At 41.6% G+C, this 15,053-nt stretch overlaps 1 protein-coding gene across 6 annotated transcripts in view; it reads left to right on the forward strand.

The window, feature by feature from the left end:
* Positions 1-14,654, forward strand: part of SYTL5 (synaptotagmin like 5) — an 83,639-nt gene extending 68,985 nt beyond the window's left edge. For all 6 annotated transcript variants that reach the window (XM_032100909.1, XM_032100912.1, XM_032100913.1 and 3 more), the window contains 4 exons: positions 1,256-1,364; positions 2,967-3,102; positions 3,990-4,198; positions 4,811-14,654. In XM_032100909.1, coding sequence (XP_031956800.1) covers positions 1,256-1,364; positions 2,967-3,102; positions 3,990-4,198; positions 4,811-4,953 — 597 coding nt within the window. In that variant the 3' untranslated portion in view covers positions 4,954-14,654. The remainder of the gene's footprint in view (positions 1-1,255; positions 1,365-2,966; positions 3,103-3,989; positions 4,199-4,810) is intronic.
* The last annotated feature ends 399 nt before the right edge of the window (positions 14,655-15,053 follow it).

A 15,053-nucleotide genomic window follows, 5' to 3' on the forward strand; every position in this document is an offset into this window, starting at 1 on the left:
CGTCCTTGGGTGCAGACTTAGCCCCAGTGAATGGTCAGTGCCTCAGCCTGGAGTCGGTGAGGTGAAGGCAATGCTGACTCTCTGCATACACCTTATGGATTTCTGGTGGGGGTTTTTTTGCTTGTTTTCTCTTGGTAATAGAATTTTGACCTTTGTGGGGTGTCAGGAAACAAGCTGAATGCATCTCAGAGAAATACATTCACAGGTCAGATCTTCATCTACAAACAGTTCTTCAAAGGCTTATGTGGTGCCTCGGTGTGTGTCTTGCTGTGCTGGAGGATCCTCTCCCTTTATCCATGTCCTTTGTCCCTCCAAAGAGATCAGGAAGATTTGTTCATTTGTACCAAAATCTAAGCACTGAAGCATGTACAGAAATCATATCACAGAACCACAGAATGGTTTGGGTTGGAAGGGACTTCAAAAATCATCAAGTTCCATGGGCAGGGACACCTTTCACTGGACCAGGTTGCTGAGCATCTGAGTAGTGCCACCTCCATCAGTGAAGTTAGATCTCTCTGTGTTACATCCAATGTTTTTAAAACTTAAGTTTCCAATTTCTTGCAATGTGAATGGAAGTTCAGCACCCTGCCAGTGAAGGCCTAATATTATTTTAACAAGATGGTCTGAAGAGCACCGATTGCATTCTTCTGGGTAAGAGTCAAACATTTATAAAAAAATATGTAGAAATGCAGAAATAGTAGCTGTGTGGAAAAGGACACTGGGAATAACAGTTTTTAAGAAGTTTTTCTGTTTCAAAGCTGCACTCTGTTCTCCCTCACCTTCATTCCCCACACATCTATGCAAAGAGTGACTCAGGAGTGACTCCTCTAAAATACAAGAAAATAATTACATTTTAAATCCTAACTGAATTTAAATAAGGGCTATCAGCTTAAATCAGTTACAGTTTATATGCTCAGAAATAAGTTGGAAGGGTTTTTTTGTTGTTGATTTGCTTCACTGACTCATGCTAGATAACTCTCTCCTCTGTGTGTTCACTGAACAGCTTAATTCCACTTGGGTTTATTTTTCTGAGAGCTTGCATTCCCTAGCTCAGAAAGTTTTCTAAAATGTGATTGCCTCCAATTTGGAATGTCTAATTATCTGAAAGTGAGCTGGTGAATCTTGATGTGTTTAAGTGTTTAAAACACTTATTGATGTACTGATATATTTCAACAGAATTAAAATCAAAAAGAGAATGTGAATGATTAACCTTGACTGGATTTCTGTTTTGTTTGTTTGTTTGTTTTCTCCTCAGGTGGAGGTTGTGACAGATTTTGGGCTTCAATACAAAGGAGAACTGACAGTGGTTTTACGTTATATTCCCCCAGACAGAAACCTAATGCTTCCTCTGGGGCAGTTTCAAGGTAAAACAAACATTAATGATGGTGATTTAAAAAATCATGTGATGATGATGTATTAAAAATCCTCACTTAGAGTGAAGATTGAAATCACACTTAAATATGCTCGTTCATAGAATCACAGAATGTTAAGGGGTTGGAATGGACCTGAAAGATCATCTAGTGCCAAGCCCCCTGCCATGGGCAAGGACACCTCCCAGTAGACCAAGTTGCTCAAGGCCTTATCCAACCTGGCTTCCACAGTTGTGTTTATCTGTGAAAATTCTGAACCATGTGCATGTTTCTTTTGCTCCATCCTTTTCTCTTACACTGAACTTAAGGAGAGAGAAAGGAAGAGGAATATGCAGTCAATGGTTGATGCATGACTCTGACTTAATTTAAAAAAAAAATCCAGACATTAGGTAACATGATCAAGGGCAGCCACAGAGAAAAAAACTGTCCACATTGTAGGCTGAGAGTTCTTTGTTCGGCTAGTTAGATACAGTGTTTAGCTGATCAAGCAATAGACTTCACTTAGTTCTTCATGCTTAATTTGCCTTAAGCTGCCTCCTCATTTTCACCCTTTTTTTCACACTCCTTTTCCTCTGCTCAGTCTTAGTGTATTACTGCTGCAGTTTAGTCCTGTAAAAGCTTATTTGAGTTCTTTAGGGTGAGCCATGATTTTCATCAGCAATGAACAAGGGAAAAGAGTTACTATCTCTTTGCATTGCAGTAGCATGAGGAACAGCAATCCTTTGAAGTGAGAGCAATCACTGGGTAGCACCTGAGTGCACATGGCTATACCAGACACGCATATATCACCATCTTAGTGACAGTATTGCTTGTTAGCATTTGCATTTGATAGATCAGATTTCTTTCTTTTCCTTTCTTTTTTTTTATGACAGATGATATTCCCCCTGCTAGCAGTACCGTTCTCTAAAGGTTTGTTCTCTTAAAAGCTAATTGTTATCAGCTCAGTCCAGATACGCTGTCTGCATTTTTTAAAATTAGTACATTTTAACATCACTCCTGATTTTCTTTGCCGGATGTTTTCAGCCTGAATCAGTCTGCACAATCTCTGCTGATAAAAGCTCCTTAGAACCTGCAGCAGCAAGTGCCCATGTCCTTGTGCTGCTGTTTGAATGCAGCAGCATGTCAGGAAGCACCATGCCCTCTGCCATGGTCTCTGGGGAGCAGTGCATCCCACACACAGGATACAGTTGGCTTATTTCTGGACTTTAAGCTTTGGGACAGAGGTTTTATAGCTTCCTTTGTGGCCCAGGGCTGCCTTAACATCAGCACTGGAAGTGGACTCTGAAAAGAGGGCAGGATTTACTGGGCAGGCAATTTTTTGTGTTCAGCACAGCAGTCCACAAATACTTACAATGGAACAGGACTTCAGATAGGGCATGTTGTTGTGTCCTTCAAGGACAAGCTAGTTAGTCCTTGGTCAAGTTCTTTATCAAATATGGAGTGACTTTTCTGCCCCTGCCTTAATAAGGAATGCTTTAGTCCCATTGCAATATATTACTTTTAAAAATCTAGCCAAGACAATTTACATTTTCAAATCAGTCTTACAGTGTATATATAATTTCTGATTGTAATTTTGCAACTTTGTTCTATGCTTAGGAAAGAGAGGCTTCAAAAAAGGAAAAAAAGGAGATTCTCATCTGCCATCTGGAGGCATATTAGAAGTCCTCATCAAAGAAGCAAAGAATTTAACAGCAGTGAAATCAGGAGGCACATCTGATACTTTTGTGAAAGGGTTTGTGGGGGTTTTTTCTCCCCCTTTCTAATGACTGCACTGGATCTAATTTAAGATTTGTGTAACATATCTATAAGCACATGGGTACACAAAAAATTTACATAGTATGACAATATATGCATGTTTTTAGTAGATAGGCAGTGTTTTATGTTGGACATTCAAAATCCAAATTACACAGAATGCTTGTGTTCGAAAAAAATGAAAATAATCCTGCATGTCTCAGTATAATGGATTTCTCATAAATGTAGGTTATGCATTATAAATGTTACATTTAGGAAGTAATAGATACCTTACAACATTTTTCTTTCCCAGTTTTTGCTCTCAATGCTAGTTTTCAGGCTTGCTGATTTCTAGATATCTTTGAGTTCATAGTAATGGCTTGAATGTTGTTACTAAATGGGGACAACAGGAAACATCCTGTCTTTAATTCCCTGGTGGAGCTTAGAATTTATCTTGATCTTCTGTTGTGCTTAAAACTATCACTCAGCTCATACATTTCAAGTAGAAAAAGTAATTTTCATTTTTTTCTGGACGATCTCTTCTTGTGGTTTGAGATGGACACTGGACAAGATGACTCCAGAGAGGCCCCTTCTAGCTAAAGTTTTTATGACTCTGTCTATATTTAGCCTCACTGAAACAAGAAGTTTGTGGTTGAGGCTTGGGGCAAGGAGACCTAATTCCAGTTTCTGTTTGTGGTAACTGACACTGTAGCAATGAGAACAAATGGAGCACAAATGCAAAATAAGCAATTCAGGCACATGCTTAACTTCATACCAGTGGGGAGATGGGGTCCTGATCCCATTTGAGTCCCTACATAATTGTCATTTATTGTGACTGTTATGTGACAAACCATTTCCATATTCATTTTCCTTTTCTTTCTCTCCCAGATACCTGCTCCCAGATGACAGCAAAGCTACAAAACACAAAACTCCCATAGTGAAAAAGAGTGTGAACCCCCAGTGGAATCACACCTTTGCTTTCAGTGGCTTGAATTCAAGGGACATACAGAATGTCTGCCTGGAACTGACTGTGTGGGACAAGGAGTCTCTTTCCAGTAATATTTTCCTGGGAGGTGTCCGTTTGAGCACTGGAAATGGTAAGATCCCATCTGACTCACGCTGCTTTTCTTATTCTGCTCTCCTCTTTCTTTACCCACGTGATTCATGTGTATGAAGGACAGAAGTGTTACTGAGTGTTTTGAAAATGTATGGGAAGCTGTGGAATTTGAAAATGGAGAAAAGGCAACATGTACATAATCTGTAGATGATTTAGTTCTTTCCTCCACTGAGTGAGACACAAAAACTTTGTGCCCATCTATACTTCTGCATGGTCTAAAACAACTCTGAATACCTTGGGAAGTATTCCTTAGCATCCCAGTGAGAAAGAGTCAACTACTTCTGTCCAGCAGCAGCCTTTCTGCTGATGATGGTGTGACCTGGAAGAGGTGTGAATCCATTCCTTCTGTGTTGGGAAAAAGTTGCTTGTGGTGCAGCATGTGGAGGTTTATGAGCCTCTGCCCACGCACCTGAAGGAGTTCAATGACAAACTGGTGCTCTCCAGGAGCTGCCTGTTTTCAGTGTAACTCCCTGTACAGGTGAAGTGTAAAGTGCTTGTCATTTCTCTTGTACACTGTTGTAGTAAACGAGCAGCGATGTTACCCAACTGCTTCCTAAAATGGCAAAATGCCTCATGTTTTCACAATTGTCAGGTGTAAGCAATGGCAAGGAGGTTGACTGGATGGACTCTCAAGGGGAAGAGCAGCACCTCTGGCAGAAGATGATTGACAGTCCGGGAGCTGCAGTGGAAGGGGTGTTAATGCTGAGATCCAGCATGGGGAAACGCAGACTCTGAAAGACTTGAACTGCTGGGGGGTGCCACAAGTACTCTTGGCTTCAGTGGTGTCCAGGCTCGTGTCACTTTGCCCATTCGAATGTGAGAAGGGTTGTACTCTTTGCCTTGGATATTAAGGCTGTGAGTGAGATTTTAATGCATTCTGCACTTTCATGTACATGTTTTTTACCCAAGCTTCTTGTGTGAATTGTTTCTTCTGAAGCCAGTGAGAACTGGACCTTGTACAGAGATCAGACTGGCTTCCTCTGTCCCTTCTGGCAGCTGGTGTGCAGCTGATGAACACTTGGTCTGAGGGCTGCTCAGAGTGAGCAAATTCTCTTGCTGGTCATTTAGTGAGTAATGCCACGTTTATGAATCTCCTTCTGGCTCAGAGGTGGCCTAGAAGGCAGCAGTGGCACAGTACAAGCAGATTCAGAGCGAGTCTGTGCTTTGGTGTTTGTAGTCAAGAAGCCATAATGCTCTGAAGGATAACAAACAGTGTTTCTTTATCGTGTTTGCTTGTTGGCCTGTGCAGTGGTGCAGCACGACAGGCTTGGGAACAAAACCCCAGTGAAGGAGGGCCAATACTTGGTTCAGTGAAATCAAAAAGCCTCTTATGAAAATAAATCATAACAAATCCTCAAACAGTGTCCAGAACTACGTGATGCTACTGTGGTTTGGATTCAGTTGACAGCTCTAGCCGAGACCTTCTGACGTCATTGAACAGAGGGAATATGTCCACATGCCAGTCCCCATCTGATGTGTTGCTGAGATGAGACACACACCAGGCTTGGACAGAGTTAGCTAAGACTTGATTCAACAGATTGTGTAGAACAGAATGAGATTAAAGCATGTGCCAAAATGATTTGCATAACTGTAAAATGTTCTCTCAGTGGGCTGGGGTCCCATTCAGGCCCATGCACATTAATTATAACCCAAGTAGGACTTTCATTCTCCTAAACATCCCCCAGTAGATTTAACGATGAATGGGTCTTGGCCAAGTCAATCATTAATCTTATTAACCATGACAATTGTTCGACAGTAATTTTGTGATTCCTCAAGGTATAAGACAAAGGAAGATCAGGAAACAGAGTGAACAACATTTCTTCTGAATTTTCCACAATTAGAACACAACTTCCTATTTGCACTGGTAAATTAATCTATAGCCATTCCTTCATATTTTTTTGCCCCCAAAGTTTATTGCAAGAAATCTAGATTGAACAACAGAATATGAACATAGCTAAGCAACTACAGCTGGCGATTTTGATATCAGTAGCTGTCCTACTGTACAATTAAGTACATGTATTTAGAGCTGAATTCAAAACTTTAAGATGTAAATTATTTTCCTTTTAAGGTATTTTATGCTGGTTTTTGTTGGAGTGGCTGGAAACTGCAGAGAAGTTTACAACCAGTCTTCTAAAATCCTAATATTATTGGATAAAAAAGTATTTATTTGTGTTAAAAATAGCAGTTTTAATAAAATTATTTGTTTCATTATGCATAAGTTATTTCAAAATTCTGATATGACTTTCAAAAGTCACTGGAGGTACTTCTTGCCCAGTTGGAGACTCACCATTTTCAGGAATTAGCGAGTCATCTTTGAAAATGAAAATTCTCCTACAGACTCTCACATTGGGAACTGAAAGTCAGTGGTTACTCAAGAAAACTGATTTCATTTTCCTTCTTTATCTTTTCTTCATTTTATTCTGAAGTTCAGCTCAAATTGGGCAGCGAGGGAAGTCTAGTTTGGTTTTAGCTGACTTTTAATTTTTGCAACCTAAATGATTCTGTCGTTCTACAATTCTGTGCCGCAGATGCTGTGAGCTGATAAATTAGAGCACAAATATCAAGCATGTAACATTTTATGACCTTGTTCTTATCACAATAGTCTGTCTTTAAGTATTAGATTATTTTTTATCGCTATCTTCCAAAGTGAAACTAAACCTAACTTTTGACACCTAAACTACCTCTCTCTTTAACAGAACTGTTTTGAATTGTCTTGGTTGTTCGTACTACAAACCTGAATTTATTTTGGGAATAATGATATTACATTGACATGTAGGCACGAACTTGATTTTTGCTTTTGCTAGAAGTTGTTTCAAACAGCTAAAGCTGTTGAATCTAAAGAAAATGGTTCTTCGAGGTAAAATTCCAGCTGGAGTTTTAGAGGAACATTGTGCTGTTGAATGGTTTGCTTTGATTCATTTTGATGGTGAAAATGCCAAAAATAATAACACAAAACCTCCTCCCAGTTGGACCTTAGAATGGGTATCTTTTCATTTGCCAAACTGAAAAACTTAAAATGATGTTAAGTTGAATTTATTTTTGCATGGAGCACAAGTGTTTGCCTAATTTTTGAATGGCACTTCCTAACCTTCTAAGCATTAGCATTTCAGCTAAATCATGTTTTCCTTTGAAACAAAAAAAGTTTGTATTTTACTGCTTCAACTTCTGCCCATTTTGGTCTTAAGGCAGAGTTTGTGATGAATGGTCTCATCTGGGAAGTGCCACCCAGCACATACACGGGCTTTAAGCTCTGCCTTTCCTTGCAAAGGGTCAAAATGTTGCTCTGAGCCCACACCTGAAATTACAGGCTGGGCTGTGAACAGGCTGAAGTTCAGCATATGGAGGGAACAGCTTCACCTGGAAGTAATTCTGGCCAAGGTGGTGGTGTTTGCCATTGATGGGCTTTGCAGTAGAACAGTGAAATTACCTCCTGCCTTAGCAGGGACAGTGCTGCAGCAGGCTGTCAACATAAAAGGTGTCACACCCACCAGAGCCTCGCGGAGATGACGAGCATCAGATAAACACTGGAGCAACTTGGAAAGTTTTGCTGTTCTCTGATGTTACCAGCTCATTTGTAGGAATCATCTGACTTATGGGAAATGTCACATTTGATTATGTCTCTCACCTCTTTGTTCTCTTCTTCTGTAAAGATGGTTTATGGTTTGGAAAAAGCACAAGATGATTAACTGCAGGTTTGATTTCTTGTTTCCCGGATATTTGAATTAATTGCCCATAATTGTGCGTCATCACGTGCTGTGTGTTACCAGGCTGAACAGAAAGACAGAAAGCCAGGAATTAGACCAAAGCCTTCCTTTTCTATGTGTGTTTATGGTATTGAAGGTGCATTAATGGTTTATTCAAAGTTAATTTTTAGGAGGAAATAGCCACAATTTTAACACTGATTCATAAACTCCTGCCCTGAGTAGATAAATACAGTAGAGCTGACGTTTCTGAAGTTGTTTTCTACACAGACCTGAACAACTAAAGCTGCATCAGTGGAGAAGAAATCAGCTCTATGGTGGGTTTGGAAAATGTGTTACAAACCACATTTTACACTGATACATATTTTTCTAGCAAGGTTTGTGATTAAATTTTGAGGGTTTGACCCATTAAAGAAGAATAAAAGTACAACTTTTGCTGTAAAAAGTCAAGTGGGGCCAGTAAATACACCAATAGACAGTGCTATCTATCAAAAAGAGCTGATGACATGGGCTTTCCAAGCCCTGCCAACAGATTTTGGTACCCAGCCCTGCACTCTGGTGGTTTTCTCTACCAGCTATATGGGGACTTTAGGCTTCCAAACCTGCTTGCGTGTTGAGAAACCTAAAGCAGGATAAAACAGGTTTGAAATGTCCTCCCCATCTCCTCTACCTCCACCACATTACACAAATGAGATGAGAGGAAAGCTGCAAAGATTGAGGGATGATGTTGCCATCTTCCTGTGCTAATCCAAGTGCCACTGCCCTCCTTGGATGCCTTTAAGAAGCCACATTTTTTCATCTTTCTTTCCCAGCTGGAATGGTTTAGGAGAGAAAGCATTAGGATGGCAAGCATGTTTTGATCATTGTGCATTAGACTGGAAGCTTTTCCTTCTGTGCCTCTTCTAATACAGATTATGCTGAGGTAGCACAAATGAAGCATTTTTATATATTAATCTTTGATTTTTCTTTTCCTGACTGGTTAAGCCCTGTTAAATGCAATTATTCTAAGTTGTATTCTGCAAAATATCAACTCAGCTATAACAACAGAGCAGCCTTTGAGCATCCACTGGTCCTAATTGATAAGGAGAAGTAACGGGAGGGTTGCGTTTAGTCTGGCGTAATTTTGACTTCTTGGTGGGTCTGCTCATTTCCCAGCTTCAGGAATGTAAAGTTTGCAGTTTGCTCTGTAGCATCAATGAAGAAAAAGGCTGCTTGGATCTCTTACACCTCTGGAGAAGAGATGAGAGTCCTATTTGCACAGCTGTCTGGTTTGTGGGCTCACACAAGGTAATAAGAGTTGTACCTGAATCTTTGCAAGGGTCTCTTCCCTTCATCCCTCCCTTCAGTTCAGCAGCCCTGACCACAAGGTTCTCCCTGGACACTGATCCCCAGTGTCTGGGAGGCAGCAGCATGCAGAACTGAAGGGAGAGCCCCACTTATTTTCTTCTCTATGAGGTTAAGACTGGAATTTTCCTTTGCTAACACACAGTATTGATTTTCAGCACTTTGCCACCATGACAGAAATCAGCATCTCCTGAGACCTGGCCCATGCACTTTATAAACTATTTTTTAAAAGTAATTTAAAAAATATGGGTTTTTTAAATTTATTTTTTACCCCCAGAAATGTTAACACCTGAGAACCCTAGAGAAATGGTGGTGAATTCCAGAACAGGATGCAGACATCTATTTGCAGTGATGGCCTTTACCATAGCTCAGGAGGAGATGCTGAGAAGCATGCTAGCAGAACTTTACCACTGTGCCCATGAACTTCCTACCCAGTGATTTCATGTTTGCAAATGCTGTTTAATAAGTGATAATAATACAGTGTTACTTATACTGTGTATATTGACACTGGAAACTGAATCTCAGCTTGCTTTTTAGGTGGTTTTTTTAGGTTTTTTATTTAGATTATTTATTTCAACAGTTCTACTTTGTGGCAATAACATGTATATGGCTGTGTGCTACTGCTCCTGACAGCTCTGTGTAGATTCCCAAGGATAGTTCTAATTGTTGAGGTTTGCCTAAAGCCAAGCATAGTCATTTGCTGCAGCAATTAGAGAATGTCACATATCCCTCGTGCTGCCTTTGTTGTGCTTAAAATCTGTTGCTAGCAATGTGTTTAATTATTCTTCTGGACATAAATGGTAGTAGCAGTAAATGGCATTGCAGTATGTTAAGTTCTGCCCAAATTAAGACAAAGCAAAGTTTTCTGCTGAGAACATTTTTGTACTGTGCATTGTACATTGTTTTGTGGACAAAGGTGGCTGTTTTCAGCTGTTGTCAAGATTTCTGTTATGTCTTTTAAATTAAAATACTGAAATGTTGCTGTGTCTTTGTCTCTCCTAAAATGAATTACAGCAAACTATGTCTCCTGGGAACATCCTGTATTATCTCATTGAAATGATGACTAATGCAAGAGGCCTACCATGTCTTCAGAGGTGGGACTCCATTGATGGTGCCTGGGTTTTTTTTGGTCTTAAAAGCACTTAAAAGTATAGAAATTCAGCTATTTTTTGTTTCAGAAGCATTAGATCTGATTTTTTTTATATATTCTAAGAAATAGGGAAGTGCACTGTTCTCTTCCTTCTTGCTACAAAATTATTTTACACGTGCTTTAACTCTGCCTGTTCACCAGGACCTTCCCTCCATCCCTGAATCTCCTGCTTCTTCCCTAGTTCAAGGTCCTGCCTACCTGAAAATCCAGGTATGTTCAAAATGCATCTTTTCTGTAATTGCTAGTTCTGATTTCTTTTTTATAATTATTATAAGAAAAAACAAGCATTCGACCCCTCAATTTACACTTTCAGCACAGTCATGTTCGTTTCAACTTACCTCAGAGCTGAGGGCTCTCTTGCACCTTGTGGTTCTCTAGTTCCCTGGGCTTTTGTGTCTTGCTGTGGCTTCCCCAGTGAGAAAGGAGGCAAACCCTGCTCCTGGTCTAGGCTTGTGCTGCCTCTGCTCACTTTGGAGCAGTTCCAAAGTCTGGCTCAGTTCTGGTGCCCACGTTACGGGGAGATCACCTCAGCATGGCTCAGGGGTCTCTTGGTGTGGTTAGGGCACAGGCTCTTTTGCCCTCACACCACCCTTGTCTAGCTCGTCCCTGTGCTGGTTCTGGCCTTTATGGGCAGGTCAGACACCCAAAAACTGGAAGCAGCTGCAGGTAGGGAAGAGCCTTCCTGCCATTTCTCTGCCCTTTGTACCTTTGCTCAAGACTGTACTTAAGGACTTGCTTTGGGGTCTGGAAGACCCTCTGACCCCCTCTGTCACTCCTACACAACTGAACTGCAGTCCCTCCTCCCCTTCTCTTGGAGGTGATAGATGACAAATTCTCCTTGTAAATTGGAATTATGGGCCATCCTAATCACTGAAATTCAGGGCTTGGTACTTTCTGGCTGCGTGGGTGGCAGTGGGAGATATGTTGCTCACTAGATAAGACACCAGCACATTCTGCATGGACACTGGCATTCCCATTTGTTTCCTCTGTGTTTCACAGAGCATGCAGCAGCTGGATCACTGCTTGAAAGCGGCCAGAGAAAACGTGCATGAGCTCTCCTCAGCTGCCCATGTCCTCACTGGCTCCTGTAGCCCAGGCAGCCTTGCTGCTACTCTCTGCCTTCCAGCATCTGCAGATGGTTTCCCACTTTTCCCTTCAGCAAGCTGCCATAAAAATCTCTTCCAGACACAAATGGGGAGAGAGAAATGGGCAGCCGCACATGGCCAAGAGGAGCTGGGCCACCTCCTGATGGTGTGGAGCACTCACTCCCTTTTCCCTCTCTGTGGATGTACAGCCAGAGCAGAGACTGGTGAGTGGCTGGAAGCGATCAAGCACTGAGATTGCACAGCCTGAGCTCTATTATTCCCCCACCACAATTTAAAAAGTGGGTTGTGATCGTAAGAGGATTTAAATATACTCCAGGTTACTCTTTAGCCTCTGCATTTTCATTAATTATGTGATGCAGTCTGACTCATGCTCTTATGTAAGCACTGAGCTGTAATGAAGCCCCATGTTGTGGTTGTTTAGTGCAGAAATGTAAAGGATCATTGGTGTTTTCATTAAAATGCAACACTTGCTGTCCCAGAGGGCTTTGAACTTCAAGAACAGGGATGTGAAACTTCAAATTCTGCCTCTCCTCTGCAGCTGTAGAGGAGGTATGTGACAGCAGGGGTTGTTCTCATCTAATTAGGTAGATTACTGGGTAGAATCTGGGGAAAATCAGGCCATTTACAAAATTGTTTTTTGCTGAGAAATTGCTGCCTCCCACAATTTATCGCAATAGTTTTGTTTGTAAAAGATACTGGATGTCAGGAACAGTAATTCTTTTCTCATCTGAAACAACTGAAGTCTTCTGGTTCTTACTCAGAACTCCAGACTGAAGTAGGAACCTCCAGCCCTTGACTGTATCCATACACTGTGATGTGTCACATCTCCTGCAATGAACAGCCTGGAGGTGGGATGGAAAGGACAAGACTTATGGCAGGTCTAATATTCGTGTTCTAAATCAGATTTGCATTTTGACTGCAGTGGTAGGATTAGAGCTATGGCACGAAGAGCTGTGTTGGTAGCACTAGAGAGACTCCAGCCAGTGTAACTTTGAGGGAGGGGAATTTTCTGCTAAACCTTCAGTAAAAAAAGTGCTCTGGTGTAGATACTGAACCTTGCTTATGCCACGTTATTTTTCTGGAACCAAAAGTGTACAGGATGAATTACTGGAATATATTTGCATATATAAATGCTGGGCTAAAGCCAGAAATACTAAATCCCTTGTTCAAACACTCCTTTCCCAAAAGGCCATTCTACCAAATCCCTGCATACCATACATGCAGGCTGATTTAACTCCAAAAGAGACTGCACATGGTATTTTTCACTGTTCCCCACAAAAATGTACAACAGAAAATGCCAGAAACCTTGTATTACTAATCAAGAACAGCTTTTCTTAATCACAGGATTTTAATAGATGTTCTGTGCAGAATATACCTAGTAATCCAATCACTCATGCACTCTCCTCCACTTAATTCAATTTCCTGTAACAGCCTAGTGATTGCAATCACTTTACTGATTGTAGCAATTGTAAAGCCCTGCTCCTGTTCACCCAGTCGTGAAAGATGACTGGATGCACTGACTCTGTACCTAAATCAAAATGGAACAGCAGCAGACTGGAATTGCAGCAATACAGGAGAAAAATCAGACCCATTTGAGGCTTTTTTTTAATAGGTTTTAAATCACTGGAAATCAGTTGCTCTGCTTTTTCAGTGAGGAAAGTGAGGAGAAAAAAACCACTAAACCTGTCCACCTGTGATTCATGCTATAAGCATGTGCATGCTGAAGAACCTGAGCCAGAGAACTGGGGCAGCAGCAGTCTGTGTATGGATGTGTCCTTGGGCTCAATCAATCCCAGAATGGTTTGGCTTGCAAGGGACCTTAAAGATCATCTCGTTTCAACCTGCCTGCTGCGGGCAGGGGACCTTCCACTAGGCATGCTGCTGAGAGCCCCACCCCTCCTGGCCCTGAACACCTCCAGATTCCAGTGCCTCACCACCCTCACAGTGAAGAATTTCTTACTAACATCTAATCTAAACCTGTCCTCCTTCAGCTTAAGGCTTTTTCTGTCACTTCATGTCTTTCTGAAAGTCCCTTTCCAGCTCTCTTGCAGCCCTCTTTAGGCTGCTCTAAGGCATCCCCAGAGCCTTCTCTTCTCCAGGCTGAAGAGCCCTGATGCCCTCAGCCTGTCTCGGTAGGAGAGGTGCTCCAGCCCCTGGACCACCTTAGTGGCTCTTCTCTGGGCTCCTCCCAGAGGTCCATGTCCTTGGTGTGCCCAGCCCTGATTTCCTAAACCACTGACTCTCTTAGGCAGCAGAGGGAAGGCAGCTTGGGGTACAGCTGCGTCCACCACCCCACGGGCTCTTACCCTCCTTGCTCCTTTACAGTGGGCTGCAGACTGACTTTATCTTTGGTTTGGTCAGGTCTGGAAGAGAAATGGTATTTCTGTGATTTTTGTTACCAATCCTGTCCTAAGAGCAACACTTGGAATGGCTCAGGGCTTCTTTGCCCCTCAGTTGCCCATCTGGCAAAGTTGGCACCACCACCTGCAGAGCTCAGGGTGTATCCTGATCTTGACCTTTGGCATCAGCACTGGAGGGCCAAGCCCTAGCTGCTCTTGGGTGTTCAGCAACACTCTCCTAACACTGGGAAGCAGATCATCCTGTTCAGAAGAAATGGCTCACCCCCATACACCTCCTCCTTGGTGCTGTCACGCTTCAGGCCACAAATTAGCTTTTGTTAGCTGGTGTCAAGGCTGACTTACCTCTCTTCACATCCACTCCCTCATTGACTCACTTGCAGGACCAATCTTATTAAAATATTTTTTTTTTTTACTTTTTTGTTTTCTTTTTAGTAATTTCAGAAGATGTGAGAGACCAAATTCTGGTAAGGATTACTTTAAAGATGCTGGTAAAACTGTTCTGCTGACAGCAGTGTAAAATTTAAAACTTTTACCTTATGGTCAAACAAGCATTTGGCTGAAAAAAGACTGTGCTCTTGAGGGGCAGCACAGATGCTGGAGTGCAGCTTTTCAGACATGTCAAATTATGCATCAAACCCTGTGAACAGGCATCCAAAGCTGTAACTCTCAGTTTTCACTCCTCTGATACTTGTATTCTTCTTGCATGATGTGTATTCTTTGCAGTGGATTGTCAAGATTGTGGGCTATAATAAAACAAATGAAAATTTTTTCCTGTTTTGACTGCCTCCTAGTATTTTTTATTAAACAGGGAACTTTTTTGGTAATTTGAAAGTGATGACCTGGAAACAAGTATTTTCACAGCTCTGGAAGTGACATATCCTTGATGAAGTTTCCCTGGAGTAATGTTTCCCTGCCATTGAAGCAAGAGCCTGGTCTGTCTCCAAGATGAAGAGGAGAAAAAAAAATCTGCTACTCCAAGACTGTTGGACATTAAGAGCCAGAAGCAGAATCTGTGTCTATTAAGCACTGCAGTACAAGGGCTTTAGTAATTACTGCCCATCCCCTACACTGATCACTGTTCCTTCATCATATTCCCTGTGGCAATGACTTCCACGCTCCTGCTATCACCAATTTTCTCCTTGCTGCTGCTGAAAATCGATGCTTGCATTGCCTT

Source organism: Corvus moneduloides, chromosome 2 (assembly GCF_009650955.1).
Source record: "Corvus moneduloides isolate bCorMon1 chromosome 2, bCorMon1.pri, whole genome shotgun sequence".
NCBI classification, from domain to species: domain Eukaryota; kingdom Metazoa; phylum Chordata; class Aves; order Passeriformes; family Corvidae; genus Corvus; species Corvus moneduloides.